The 15,468-nt window shown below is 38.7% G+C and overlaps 2 protein-coding genes across 3 annotated transcripts in view; one reads left to right on the top strand and one right to left on the bottom strand.

Moving 5' to 3' along the window:
* Nucleotides 1-15,468, bottom strand: part of LOC124805145 (elongator complex protein 1) — a 134,097-nt gene that overhangs the window by 1,532 nt on the left and 117,097 nt on the right. For both annotated transcript variants that reach the window (XM_047265613.1, XM_047265614.1), the window contains exon 13: nucleotides 10,518-10,602. In XM_047265613.1, coding sequence (XP_047121569.1) covers nucleotides 10,518-10,602 — 85 coding nt within the window. The remainder of the gene's footprint in view (nucleotides 1-10,517; nucleotides 10,603-15,468) is intronic.
* LOC124805146 (odorant receptor coreceptor-like) overlaps nucleotides 1-15,468 on the top strand; it is a 275,309-nt gene that overhangs the window by 254,586 nt on the left and 5,255 nt on the right. The gene's annotated exons all lie outside the window — the stretch shown is intronic.

Here is a 15,468-nt window from a genome sequence, read left to right as displayed (position 1 = left end):
TCTATGACTTAAAGAGTTAAGGATCCTTGAGGACAAGCATTTTGCAGATTCTGAGAAAGACATACACTCTTGAACAACATGCAGAATGATGTTTGAGAAGAATGAGATTCACCACATTAATCTGTTCAAAATGAAACCAACATTTATTTACAGACTCCACAAATTTGCATGTGTTCTTTAGTCAATTGAAACCAAATTGCTACTTCCTCAGGGAGGAAAGAGGATTTGGCTGTGCAAGGTTCATCAGGGAGGGGTGGGGTCAGGTCATTTCAAACCCAGACCACGAGTAACATAAATTGTATATGGTGAATCAATCTGGATTTTAATATTTTATAACAAATCATGTAGCACAGTGCTTATGATAATTTTTGAATAATGTATATTTTATTAAAAATGAAACAATTTCTTCTTTATTCCCTGTAATGTCACAAAAATACGAAAAGTCTACTGGATGAAAAAAGTAAATGTTTTCCTTACACCAGGCACACCTGGCAAAAGAACAATTAATGCATTCAGGCTCTTCACAGTTTTCTTTATACAGACCTGGAATGGAGTAAGAAATGGTGGCTGTTATTCTGCATATTGTGTATGGCAGAGTTCATGTTGTTGTTTGTTGTTGTTGTTGTGGTCTTCAGTCCTGAGACTGGTTTGATGCAGCTCTCCATGCTACTCTATCCTGTGCAAGCTTTTTCATCTCCCAGTACCTACTGCAACCTACATCCTTCTGAATCTGCTTAGTGTATTCATCTCTTGGTCTCCCTCTACGATTTTTACCCTCCACGCTGCCCTCCAATACTAAAGTGCTGATCCCTTGATGCCTCAGAACATGTCCTACCAACCGATCCCTTCTTCTGGTCAAGTTGTGCCACAAACTTCTCTTCTCCCCAATCCTATTCAATACTTCCTCATTAGTTATGTGATCTACCCATCTAATCTTCAGCATTCTTCTTTAGCACCACATTTCGAAAGCTTCTATTCTCTTCTTGTCCAAACTATTTATTGTCCATGTTTCACTTCCATACATGGCTACACTCCATACGAATACTGGATGTTAACAAATTCCTCTTCTTCAGAAACGCTTTCCTTGCCATTGCCAGCCTACATTTTATATCCTCTCTACTTCGACCATCATCAGTTATTTTGCTCCCCAAATAGCAAAACTCCTTTACTACTTTAAGTGCCTCATTTCCTAATCTAATTCCCTCAGCATCACCCGACTTAATTAGACTACATTCCATTATCCTTTCAAGACACTGTCCATTCCATTCAACTGCTCTTCCAAGTCCTTTGCTGTCTCTGACAGAATTACAATGTCATCGGCGAACCTCAAAGTTTTTATTTCTTCTCCATGATTTTTAATACCTACTCCGAATTTTTCTTTTGTTTCCTTTACTGCTTGCTCAATATACAGATTGAACAACATCGGGGAGAGGCTACAACCCTGTCTCACTCCTTTCCCAACCACTGCTTCCCTTTCATGTCCCTCGACTCTTATAACTGCCATCTGGTTTCTGTACAAATTGTAAATAGCCTTTCGCTCCCTGTATTTTACCCCTGCCACCTTTAGAATTTGAAAGAGAGTATTCCAGTCAACATTGTTAAAAGCTTTCTCTAAGTCTACAAATGCTAGAAACGTAGGTTTGCCTTTCCTTAATCTTTCTTCTAAGATAAGTCGTAAGGTCAGTATTGCCTCACGTGTTCCAGTGTTTCTACGGAATCCGAACTGATCTTCCCCGAGGTTGGCTTCTACTAGTTTTTCCATTCGTCTGTAAAGAATTCGTGTTAGTATTTTGCAGCTGTGACTTATTAAGCTGATAGTTCGGTAATTTTCACATCTGTCAACACCTGCTTTCTTTGAGATTGGAATTATTATATTCTTCTTGAAGTCTGAGGGTATTTCGCCTGTTTCATATATCTTGCTCACCAGATGGTAGAATTTTGTCAGGACTGGCTCTCCCACTGCCGTCAGTAGTTCCAATGGAATATTGTCTACTCCGGGGGCCTTGTTTCGACTCAGGTCTTTCAGTGCTCTGTCAAACTCTTCACGCAGTATCATATCTCCCATTTCATCTTCATCTACATCCTCTTCCATTTCCATAATATTGTCCTCAAGTACATCGCCCTTGTATAGACCCTCTATATACTCCTTCCACCTTTCTGCTTTCCCTTCTTTGCTTAGAACCGGGTTTCCATCTGAGCTCTTGATATTCATACAAAATCGATGAATCATTTTCTGTAAATGTTAAGAGGATGTTTTGGATATAACAATGAAAACTATTCTCTCCCATTTTTCCAGATTATGCTAGGTAGATTACAAGATTTCTGCAAGTAAACTGTACTTTTTTAAATTTTTGGTCCTAATTTGCCTTGGAATCAGGAATATTCTGATACTTATCACTGGCATTGTTGTGTATGAATGTGTGATGGCATTTGACTGCACAAACGACTCTTTTCACTCAAAATGACAAAGTACAGTTTGAACACACAAAACCTGACTGACTGGTATTATAGACAGCATTTTAGGGGATAACGAGAAGTTTTTTTCTTCACATTTGCTGCGAATTTCTTTTCAGTATTACCTATGAATGACATGTCCTCTGAAAGTTTACTTGAAGGAAACTTCGTAATTTTGAGACTTCCTTTTCCTTTCCCGAATCTGTTTAATCAGGTCGAAGAAGGCTGGAAATCACTAATGTTCATCTCACTTGCAATTGAGAATGCCCGGTTTTGTGGATTTTCCTCAGTAATGGTGCACTGACTCTCACGAGCAATCCTAATTTTTTTTAATAGTTTATCTTCAATACTTTTGCAAGTTTGCTTTTGTCGCACACTGCTTATGTTCAATTGTTTTTGGGCTTGCACGGTGCTCTGTTTTTGCTCTGGACTTTAATTAGCACAACGAATCTCATTCGAACCACAATTCATGGAGCTGTCTGAGTTATTTCCTGTTTCTCCTCACGTTTCCACAATTTCTAATGAAACACCAATATCATCTGAATGATTGTCAGACATTAACTAATAACTAACTCATATGCAGGTCTTAAGAAGTAGGTGATTTTGACTGCATACCACATTCTTCATATTTCATCTTTGCAAGGTTGAAAATATTAATTTGATTCCACATTACTGTGAATCCATAGTTTTATTTAATGTGTTTTGTCTACTTCCTTTTGATTGATTGAAGTGCTTTAAAATAGAGCCAAACGCGCCCGGTGTAAATAAAACTTTTATGACAGTCGCGAAAGACGGAATATTTCTCAATATTACATACAACACCTATGTGGTTCTTAAATTAAATGAGATATTGTTATACAGTAAATTTTATATGAAATTTAGGTATCTTGTCCACATTTCATTCTCAACATTGTAGCAACTAAAATCAACCATACGGAAAGTATACACTATGGACTTTTACCTCTGCAAACTCTTCAAAATTTCGTGCAATGGTTTACTACATTTAATGCTGCACAACAACTGGGTTGAACATCGAAACAAAATTAAGTCATTTATGGGGGGAAGGTATCAGTCAAGAAGATGTGTAAAAATCTAATTTTTGGGCCAAATAGTTTTTGTGAAATCGAAATATAAGTGTGTCAAAGCAGTGTGAACACCATGTGTCTGCACAGGCGAGCAGTGCAGTGATGACAAAATCGCGCACACCGCGGAATGCGGGGAGCACGTGTCTGCAGCAGGGAAAGGGTTAATGAAGAGACAAAGCACTACAAATGTCAAAAAATTGCATTCAAATGAATAAAATTCGTGAAGTAAGACACTCTGATATTGTTTTTAAATAAAGAAAATATTAAGCTCCGCACAAGGTTTGTACTCTTCACCTTTCGCTTACTAACCCATCGTCTTAACCGTTATGCTAATGCAGCTCGTCCTGTAACTTAAGTCCATGAGGACACTTAACAGGTCACGCAAAATACTGACAAACACTGTTGGTATGACTATGAATTACTCACACTTCGTCGAAGTACAATAGGAAATACACAATTACCGCTGTTCTTTATTGCGAAAAAGCGGTTCGTGAGATTGATACAGACACCTTTCCTTGCTATCGCCTGAATTAGGAGTCTTATTGCTTGTATGGTTTAATCAATTAATAGAATATGAAGCAATTGGTATAAAGAACGCTTTTTCTAAACTTTCTATAAAAGAAAGTCTGCTATCAAGACATTGCTTTTCCTCTATTACTTTATTTATGACTGAACGGTTCTAAAACTGAAGACACTCATCCATGCACTGCTCTGCAGTCGAGATCTGGCAACGTCGTTCTCTGTTCATTGGCTGACTGTGTTTTCTGACGTCAGATGCGCAGAACGAACCTAAACTCGGCCGCCAATATAAATGACGCGCACTTTAGTGATGACACTCAAGTACCAAGGTGAAGTCTAAATTTTCATAACGTATCCATAGGTACAGATTTACAGGTCTCTTTACAAGACCTCAGCCCACAAGGCCATCAGATTTCCTCTTTGGACAACTGTGTCACTACTAATCTGTGTGTTGATTAGTTTCACTTATTCTTGTGTATACAGCAATGTGTTTGTTCATCATTTTATGCTATGCTAACTATGAAGGAATTTGCTTTGTCATAAGCTATTTTGCTTCAATGGAAATGTTTTGTGATGATGCAAGAGAACTTGTAGATCCCTACATAATTATAATGCAACAATAGAACTCATTCACTTATTTGTTGAAGGCCAGGTTAATATGGTATTGTTCTCCAATAACAAAGACCACTATAGGTAAATGTTATGTTGTAAATAGCCCACATGCACCAAATAAGGTACAAACAATGGAAAGTACAGTGTGGAATAATAACAATATTATGAAAAGAGGGTGCTGAATTGTAGACAGGCGCAACAAGAAGACTGCTATATATTTAAGGTTTTGATGATATAGTGTTCTTCAAAAGCAAAATGGTGTTCTTCAAAAATAGCACAAACCAGAGACAAGGACTGATTTGTGTGTGTGTGTGTGTGTGTGTGTGTGTGTGTGTGTGTGTGTGTGTGTGTTATGCACTTAACATCCCATGTAATGACTTAGCTGATTAAACACAATGAACAAATTTGTGTCAGAAACTTCCAGCGCATGGACCTGTATTCAGGGCTGGTTTAAAGCATATGTCACATAAGTGGCCCCTCAGTGCACCCAGCTGCAACGAGTGCCAGAGGCTCCCAAGTGTAAAATTTATGTAACACGATTTATCACAACTAGCATCTATTTAAACTGTGCCAGAGTTCTGTGATGTCAAACATACATAACAAAAGAAGATTTCACTATAGGACACAGTACTGTTTGGCAGTCCTCAATTTATTCTGATGATGATGATAATTTTCTGTGGTTCAATGGTCAGGTCTTTCAAATGGATGCCACTTATGTGGCTATTGTGTCTCTAATCAACCCTATTTATATAACCAGAGCAAGGGCACCTACAGCGTAACATGGAAACTGAACCATGTGCCACTCCTGGCGACTCTCCCACATCACTGAGATGTGAAGAATAGATTAAAGACAGACTGAAAATTCCCATGATCCTGCGACCTCTCAGTTTCCATGTACGTGCTTTACCACTAGACCACATGGTCAAACATTCATTCTTATAAATGCTTCCCTTGTGGCAAAGCTCATTAAGATGCAAACCAATACGGTGTGTATACGTTGACAAGGAAAAAAATTTCCCAGTTAAATAAACACTTTCTCCCGGGTGAAAATACACTTTTTCATGTTAAGAACCACTATATTTTTCTTCAGAACAGTAAAACTTATCAATCCTTTGAATGGCTATGGTTTTATAGACCTGAGCAGAATATTATGGCACTTTAGGAAATGAAATTCAGGGGAAAAAAAAAACACTTTTTGGAAAGATGTCTGCTGTGCAGCAACATGTACACTGAATATTTCTGTGTTACGAAAGTATAAATTCAAATTCCAGCAAAGACCGCATGTTACTATCTGATGCATTGAAATCAAGATTGCGGTGCGCTTTTAGTAAGCCTGTCATAGCTCATGTCACGTGATCTCACCAGCTAATGACAGCGGACATTCAGAGCGTAGGACATGTGATGTAGTCAGCCAATAGCGACATCACTGTTAAGTAGCACGAAACACAAACAGGAAAAGTTAATGGTTTAAATTAATATACAAAGTGTTGCTACAAGAAAAGAAAAGCTTTCACATTTAATATTAGTTTCGAAGATTAATAAGCTGCAAGAGAAGCTAAGTTTTCCCACATAATGTTGATCTTTTTTGTGTGTGTTACATATGTGCCAGTAAAATTTTTAACGATGTCATAAATGTCTAATTTTCTGGGATTGAGATTATTCTTAATGGTCATCCTCATAAAGAGTTGATTTTCAAATGCTCTGTGATTTAAGAAATTCATCATACATTCTCGCAAATGGTTCATCTTGCGTAAAAGCGAATTTATTTTGAAAGTAACGCTTTTCAAACAATCATTTACAGTGTTTTCCCGTGATCTGTTAGAAACAGGTTCGTTTCAGCAGTAGCCAAAGAGCCACAGATAACAGGTGTCACCACGCTGGCGCAGCTATGACGACGCAGGAAGCGCGTATGTTCGCACAAGTAAAACATTAAAAGATCTTACATTATGTCATAAAAGACATTAGAGGATACTCCAAGAGCATTGGAATTTTGTGAACCATACTAAAATGCGTAATTCAGCTTAAGGTACACATTCGTATGTCCAAATTCAGGCGTAAATTTTTTTGGAGTACCAATACTGTATTACCTCAGGTTTGCTTCTTCATTACGGCATAATGCCAAGTGTGCTAGAAGATGAAAACGTGCACTTGAAATACAGCAAACAGTTAAAACTAGCCAATAATGTTGAATTAAACACTTCGTTTCAAATAAATTGATTGCCTCAGCAGAAAAGATTAATTAAAGCCAAATTTCTTTAGCAAACTGACAAAAAGAATTTCATTGTTCTGCAAGACAATTAATGCTTGACTGTCAGAAAGATGGAAATAAAATAAAATCTGAAACTAGTAACATATTTTAGCCTACCATAATTATGTGATAGCTCTTGGCCACAGAAATCAATTTTGTTTTCATCTGACATGAGAGCAATAAATGAATAGGAAACACCAAAAATCGCTAAATGTAAACACGGGTCTTTTGTTCATTTTCTAGTGCAGGTTTTTCTGAAGAGTCTGATACACAAACATATGTGTTCGAGGAAATGTAAGACATGTTATTTGGTTGTAACTGTGCCTAAGTATAGTGCCATGCATCTTCAAACAGCATTCTTCTATCACACGTCACTGTATTTCACTCTGTGTAATTCAAATGCGGAATATTTTGTAATGGGTGCCATCAAACTATATTCAGGACAGTGGAAATTAAAATATCCTGTAGTGCCTCTCCTGTTCCCAGTTGGCCGGTTTGACATCAAGCCCTCTTTTTAAAAAAATCTTCAGAAAATTTGCACTCTTTATTGCCTATTAGCTAAACTTGCTCTTTTGTGTCACGTAAAATTAAATATAGGATATAAAATCAGTAAAGACAAAGAGACAAGCAAGACAGTACACATTTCTTCAATCCGTAAGTCATAGAATTTTTTTCTCCTCCAGCTTTGCATGGCATGCTTTCTTTTCTGGGAATAAATCTAATACCTCATCAAAGTTCGTCAAACATTTTGCTACATCAAAAAATGAAATGTCATTGTCTAATACTGTAAAATAGTAACCACGATTGGTGTGGTTTATGTGTATTTTCTCACTGTCTGCTAGATAAAACAAAATAGGCCTGCCTAATATTGCAGCAATTGTAACACACGCCAAATAAACAAGACTGTTTTGGCACAAATGGTCATTTTTATAACACAACAGAATATAATTCACGAAATACCAAAATCAAATGCCTATTAGGCCAACTACAAGCAAAAGGTTTTATGTTAGGGAATAGTTTCGCATTTCATTCATATGCTCCAGCTTCTGAAGCATGAGATTGAAAAGTAGTAGTAGTATAAAAATTTTTATATAAATTTGGAATCGTCATACTCTTCCACAATTTGTGTGATTCCCCGTTTCTCCTCCTTCCTCGTTCTAACAAACAATCTTCTCATGACTAATTCTGTACTTATTCCTGCCAGTGTCAAAACTTATTCTCTAGTTTACTTCACTAACCCTGCCACAATCACCAGTTTAGTTATCCCACATTTATTCTACCGTTACGCGTTATTACATGTTCGTACAAAGCGTTTTCTGTGCTAGTCCCAGAATAGAACTTTAGCAGCTGATAGCCTGGGACTGTACAACTCGCCCTTACAAGTGTAGCGGACTGGCTAAAACTTTTCAATCAAAATCTCATTTTCTTGGGTACTCTGAGAAGATAACATGTAATCTTTCTTGCCTGCTATTCCTGTTAGTTGTTTATTTCCACTCTGGTAGTCTGAATCTATGGATTTTACTAGTAATTATAACAATGCTGATCATTTGCAAACCCAGTCAACCACATAAACAGCAATTGGCATTCACCCGTTAGGCTTTATTCCTTTCAGCTGGTATAGCCCCATCCCCTTTTGTCTGCAAGAAAGTTTACTTCTAGATGCAACGGGGATTCCTCTGCCAGAGACATCACGTACACTATGCACACATTCAAAAATCAACTTATGATTCACTCAGAAATCAACTTAGAATTTGTTCAAAAATGTTCAAAAACCATCTGGGATGCGTTTCCACATCATATGAATAATCGATAGACCAACGTGCACTGGGTGACCCACTTTTTGAAACAAGGTCTTTTTCCTCAAGGATAATGAATTTGCCCCCCCCCAAAAAAAAAAAAAAAAAAAAATCGCCACCCAAGACAGATACCCGGTTTGCCCCCCAACCCCTAGGTCCACATGTGTGAATCTGGCAGCTTAGGCGTGTCAGTAAAATTCTTCCAGGTAACATCTGGCTGCATGCTGCTATTGCTTATACAGCTAACTGCCACACTTCTGTAGCCACAAATGGGAGAAGGTACTACCCATACAAGACTCAACTGTGCATGTGCATGAGCTCGCTCGCAACTGCTCAAACAAATTTAATGTATGCAGTTGTGATGTCACACTAATCACAGGCAATTTGTTGTTATGAAGCATTGCATAGTCAAACTTCCTGACAGATTAAAGCTGAGTGCCAGACCGAGATTCGAACTCGGGACCTTTGCCTTTCATGGGCAAGTGCTCTATCATCTGAGCTACCCAAGCACCACTCACGACCTGTCCTCAGAGCAGTACCTCATCTCCTACCTTCCAAACTTCACAGAAGCTCTCCTGCAAACCTTCCAGGAGTGCTAGTTCTGCAAGGTTCACAGGAGAGCTTCTGTGAAGTTTTGAAGGTAGGAGACGAGGTACTGGCAGAAGTAAAGCTGTGAGGACGGGTCGTGAGTCGTACTTGGGTAACCCGGATGGTAGAGCACTTGCCCATGAAAGGCAAAGGTCTTGAGTTTGAGTCTCGGTCCACCACACAGTTAATCTGCCAGAAAGTTTCATAACAGCACATACTCCACGGCACAGTGAAAATCTCATTCTGGATTGCATAGTCTTCCTAAAGCCTTTGACACATTTTGCTGCTGGCAGACGCTTGTATGAGAGCTGTGTTTTGTTGTTGTACATGGCGTATTTCCGCAACTTAAGTCTTATTTTCATTTTTTTCCCTCTTGTTCATGTTTTACTGCTGCAGTAGCGAGATACAGTAATATCCTTTGTTAGAGTATCGGTTCTTACCAGTCAAAGTTACAAAAATTTCACTGAAAACAAACAATGAAAAATTCCCGGAATTCTAAAAATTCCCATGTTTTTCCCGGTTTTCTCCCGCATGAAAAAATTCACAGGTTTTCCTGTATCTCTATGTTGTCCCGGGTCATAAACACCCTGCAATAATACAGCATAGATGAAAGATGACATACATGACTCTTCATGTGCATTGGGCTACATACACAATGGACAATGGGCAAATTTCAGACAAAGGTTTTGAAAAATAGACTCGTAAAGTCATGACGACTAACCAGGTGACCAGGATCGAGACAGTTTCAGCAAATCCGCTGTAGATGAAGGATAAAATAGAATCATTACGTAAGAATTTACCAATTACTTCAAAAACTGGAAAACACGTTTAGAGGGCTACACTGCACAACAAATATCACAATTTTTGCTGTGAAAATGGCACATTTCACTTCTGGAAAGCCAAATAATTAGAATTTTGTAGAATTACATCCTCTACATTTTAGAAAAGGAAGGAAGATTATGATTTAACATCCCAATGACAACAAGGTCACTCTAGACAGAGTAAAAGCTAGGATTGGGAAAGGAATCTGGCTGTGTCCTTATCAAAGAAACCATCCAATATTTGCATTAAACAATTTAGGATACTTTGGAAAACATAAATCTGGATGATGGATGGGAAACTGAATCCTGGTTCTCCTGAATGAAAGTCCAATAACTTAAGCACTACACCTCTTTGACTAACACATATTAGAAATGAAATGTTCCTCCATATTACCTAGCAAATGAAGGTTCGTTCCAGAAGAAACACCTGCATTGAATGACTCGATGATGCTATTCGTTGTTGCATCTGGTCCAAAGCTCTGGAAAGAAAGAAATGGCCAGTTAAGCAATATTTACAACAAAGAAAGAGAATCTTAATGATATTTGTATAATTAGATTCCGAAATTATGAGATAAAATTGCTCTCGGTACTTATCTTCAAGAGATGAAAGTCTTAGTGCTACCAATACATACACATAAAAGTACGCGAAACTATCCTGGCTTTTGGAACTATTAGTTTCTTCCTCAGGGAAGAAATAGTGACAAGTAAGAATGTTAACAAGGATGAGCAGTCACTCGGGCTCCAGGGTGAGTGTGACCCAGATGTTGTGAGGGTAATATTGTTGTACACGTGTAGGCACATTCATGTGCAAACTGACAACTAAATGCCTCAGTTATGGATAACAACTAATTACTTACTAAAAATAATACAATATATTATGTTCTACATATCATGCAGGTATGCTTATGTAACACACAACTCCATCAAGAATACATCACAGTGCTTACCAGCTTTCAGAAAGTTATCATGTGTCTAATTAAAGAGCATAAATGGACAGGAATGTATCCACTCTATTACAGTGCAAAGATGAACAAAATTGGAGTATGGATGTTTTTTCATATATTTTTACATAGAAATAATCATACAATTTATAGCATCCTAAATAACAGATTGTCATATTTGTTTTGTACTTATGTTGTTCCACAGACAAAAATTTTGCAGTTTTTGGCTGCAACTGAAAAAGTCCTAATTTGTTTCTTTGCATGTGTGGATGAATCCCTATAAGCACAGTAGTTATCCTACAAGTTTTCACAATAACTGTCCTCCGAACTATCATGACATAACACAGTGGAAGAAAGAAGAGTGACAAACAGTTTTGCAGTGCAATATTTATTGAGGGATACTGGATTTAAGAAAATATTTTGGAGTCCAGAGGAGACTCTCCACCCACATCAAGTACTCTCACAAAAGTTGATCTCCTCCATTAGTCTCTCTCTCTCTCTCTCTCTCTCTCTCTCTCTCTCTCTCTCTCTCTCTCACACACACACACACACACACACACACACACACACACACAAATTTGGTGGAGAAAGTGTAATATGTTTACATACCACCAGATAGGGGATTTGTCAGGCTAGTGTATATTTGTGATGACCACTATCTATCAATACCACATTAAAAGTGAAGAAAGATTGTTTTTTGCAGCTATGACGTTCATAGACAGAACACAGAGGAAAGAAGAACTCTAAAAAATTTAAGTGAGAAGCATTTTCCTTGGGCATGAATTGATATTATTATATAAATGTTTAAAACAAAAAATAGTTGCCATTTAAATACTGTTGATGCCATTAGAGAACATGGAGCTCCTCCAGTGTCATAACCTGTACATCTACTTGCTCAACCACAAAACTGAGAGTGCGTGGCTGAAGGTTATTCTGAACGCGAACAGTCTCTGAAAATTACTTCTGTTACTGTTTATTAATGGCACCCACATTATGAAGCAAACAATGCATTTCAGGAGATAATGTCCCATTCCTCAGGCAAATTTTATACACAGACAAAAAAATCATGGGTGTCCACATTCTCTTTTGCTTAGTCATACAGACATTATCAAGTTGTACAGAGGGACTGGTTCAATACACAACTAGAGCGAGTGTAATGTGGTACCATGATGGGGGTCCACAATCCATTCTGTCTCATTCACAGATTACTGAATAACAGCTTTCATCAGCTAATATAAGCTCGATTTACTGTAGTTTAAAGAAGACAATGTCATAGATATCTGCATATAATTAATTTCAGGAAGTAATATGCACAGCTAATTTTGGTTCACAGGAGAGGCAGGCATGAAAGCATTGGAAGCCAACATGGCTGACTTTCAGTGTAAACTTGCCGGAATGGGATATGTGGCTCTCAATAAGCTTTTAAACACAGTGGCATAGGGATAAGGCCAGCAGTTCCTACAGGTGTTGAATACCCGCGAAGACACCCCTGCCCTGCAAGAACGCGAACCATTTGTTTTTCTGGGCATGGGGGAATACATAAACTAGTATGAAGCTTTTTTAGACCTCACAAGCGCTCTTTCTTGAGTTGGAGAGCCAGATCTGAGACAACGTGTGGGAATTAAGTTTATACAGCACTACAGACACATACAGAAAAATATCTATAGAAATAATAGTTACTCGTCACTTAACCGAGGTGAAAGATAAATGGGTGTGCATACTGGGTCCTGGGAAGAATGTATCTGAACCAAATGCTTGATGGAAGCTAGTGCAAGTTTCAATGTGAAGTTAGTCTTCACAAGAGCTACAGAGAAGCTAACAGACACTTCTTCATGCTGGATTACACCAATGGTAGCATCATCAGTGGTGTTCCATACCAGCAGCAACCATAATACCACTCCTTTTAGTGTTAGCAGTGATGATGCCACTGCACAGCTTGCCTCATATCTCAAGTAAGTACCTGACACACAAGCTCTTCATGTTTGCATCAACCAGTGTTGTTAACTGTCACGATAACTAGCACACAGTGTTCCTATGTTTGTGAGTCATGGAAAAAGGTAAGACCAGCATGGCAGGACTACGATTTGGTTCTCTCTGCTTTATACATAGTGGCAATTGGGGGAGAGCTTTATTCTATGTACTGTCTAGTAGCCGCTGCACTTCCAAGTACATGGCTTGCTCTCAAAAATGTTACATTTGTTCCAATTTCCCATCAACTGAAACCTATCCATAAGTAAAGCAATTATTTTACCATCTCTAACTATGTTATGGAGAGAGTGCATCATGCAATCAGGTCTTTTGAAGATTACAATGTAGGTAGGCCCCTTCAATCAGCTGTGTGGTATATAGCACCAAGGGAGTTTACGTGGAGTTCCATTAGCATGCTCTCTGGGTGCCACCAAATGGGTGTGGTTAGGCGTTTTACTAACTCAGCCTAACACATAGTATAAAAATATGCTATGCTGCAAGTCCAGGGCCAACCGGTAGAACACTTTCACCTCTCTAACCAGTGGTATATAAGCTGGCCAGTATCCATTCACAATGCCCACAGGAACACTCCCTCTCCTGCTGCACAAGTTAAATCACTAACAGTAGTTAACCTTCTGTCCATACATAAACAAAGCCTATGACAGCTTGCTAAGACTACATTCAGTTTTCCATGCCAGAGCAATTGCAGCAGACTGTAAATTTATTGTCTATGCTTCACATGTACAAATGAACAACCATTTTCTAAACTAGAAAGGAAGGAAAGATTGAAATTTCAAAGTGGAAAAGATTTCTTCGACAGGAGTTGGCCCTTTCTCAATTTCTACAGGAGGGGGGGGGGGGGGGGGGGTTTAACATACAGTCATCTACACCTACATCTACATCCATATTCTGCAAACCACCAGAAGTGCATGGCAGAGGGTACATCCCAATGTACCAGTTATTAAGGTTTCTTCCCATTCCATTCATGTATTTAGCGTGAGAAGAATGATTGACTGAATGCTGCTGTTCATGCTGTAATTATTCTAATCTTGCCTTCACGATCCCTATGTGAGTAATACCTAGTGGGTTGGAGTATATTCATTGAATCATCATTTACAGCTGGTTCTTGAAACCTTGTTAGTAGACTTTCTTGGGATAGTTTATATCTATTTTCAAGAGTCTGCAGTCATATAGTCTGCAATCATACAGTTACCAATTTGATTACACAGCTGGCATGGCCACATAACAAGATGTCAAACTGAAGAGATGAAGGTCTTGATTCAGTCATAGGCTGTGAAGAGTCAGTTCTACAGGCCAATATGGAGGTAGTTTGAAGGTTTGTCGTGTTCATCAAGGTAACACTGGGCCTGGCTTGAGGTTTACAGAAACAGTCCAAAACATTTATCTTCCACAATAGTAGTCATGTCAGTTGACACAAAAAACTGAAGGCATAAAAACAATGCAATAAGTTCATAAACATTATCAGTTGTAGAGCTTTCTAAACAAAGTGGTCAGTTGAGAAATATTAACCAATGGTATGTTATGCTAGTCATTTTGGTTCATATCCAACAAGATTTCCTCTATAAGTCTGACTTCTTTTTCTATTTCAAATTTTTAGTTTTCAGCATCAACTCAATTTTCTTGACAAATAAATAAAAATATATTTTGTGAATATTTTCTAGCTTCACTTGCTAACTTGATGGATACCCTGCATTTAATTACACAAGGAAAGTAATTTAGTATAATTAACTCATTACAGATATCATCCCTTATTGTATTAATTACACTCCTGGAAATTGAAATAAGAACACCGTGAATTCATTGTCCCAGGAAGGGGAAACTTTATTGACACATTCCTGGGGTCAGATACATCACATGATCACACTGACAGAACCACAGGCACATAGACACAGGCAACAGAGCATGCACAATGTCGGCACTAGTACAGTGTATATCCACCTTTCGCAGCAATGCAGGCTGCTATTCTCCCATGGAGACGATCGTAGAGATGCTGGATGTAGTCCTGTGGAACGGCTTGCCATGCCATTTCCACCTGGCGCCTCAGTTGGACCAGCGTTTGTGCTGGACGTGCAGACCGCGTGAGACTACGCTTCATCCAGTCCCAAACATGCTCAATGGGGGACAGATCCGGAGATCTTGCTGGCCAGGGTAGTTGACTTACACCTTCTAGAGCACGTTGGGTGGCACGGGATACATGCGGACGTGCATTGTCCTGTTGGAACAGCAAGTTCCCTTGCCGGTCTAGGAATGGTAGAACGATGGGTTCGATGACGGTTTGGATGTACCGTGCACTATTCAGTGTCCCCTCGACGATCACCAGTGGTGTACGGCCAGTGTAGGAGATCGCTCCCCACACCATGATGCCGGGTGTTGGCCCTGTGTGCCTCGGTCGTATGCAGTCCTGATTGTGGCGCT

The sequence above is a fragment of the Schistocerca piceifrons genome, chromosome 7 (genome assembly GCF_021461385.2).
Source record: "Schistocerca piceifrons isolate TAMUIC-IGC-003096 chromosome 7, iqSchPice1.1, whole genome shotgun sequence".
Lineage (NCBI taxonomy): Eukaryota > Metazoa > Arthropoda > Insecta > Orthoptera > Acrididae > Schistocerca > Schistocerca piceifrons.
This window is presented reverse-complemented; position numbering and strand designations above follow the sequence as displayed.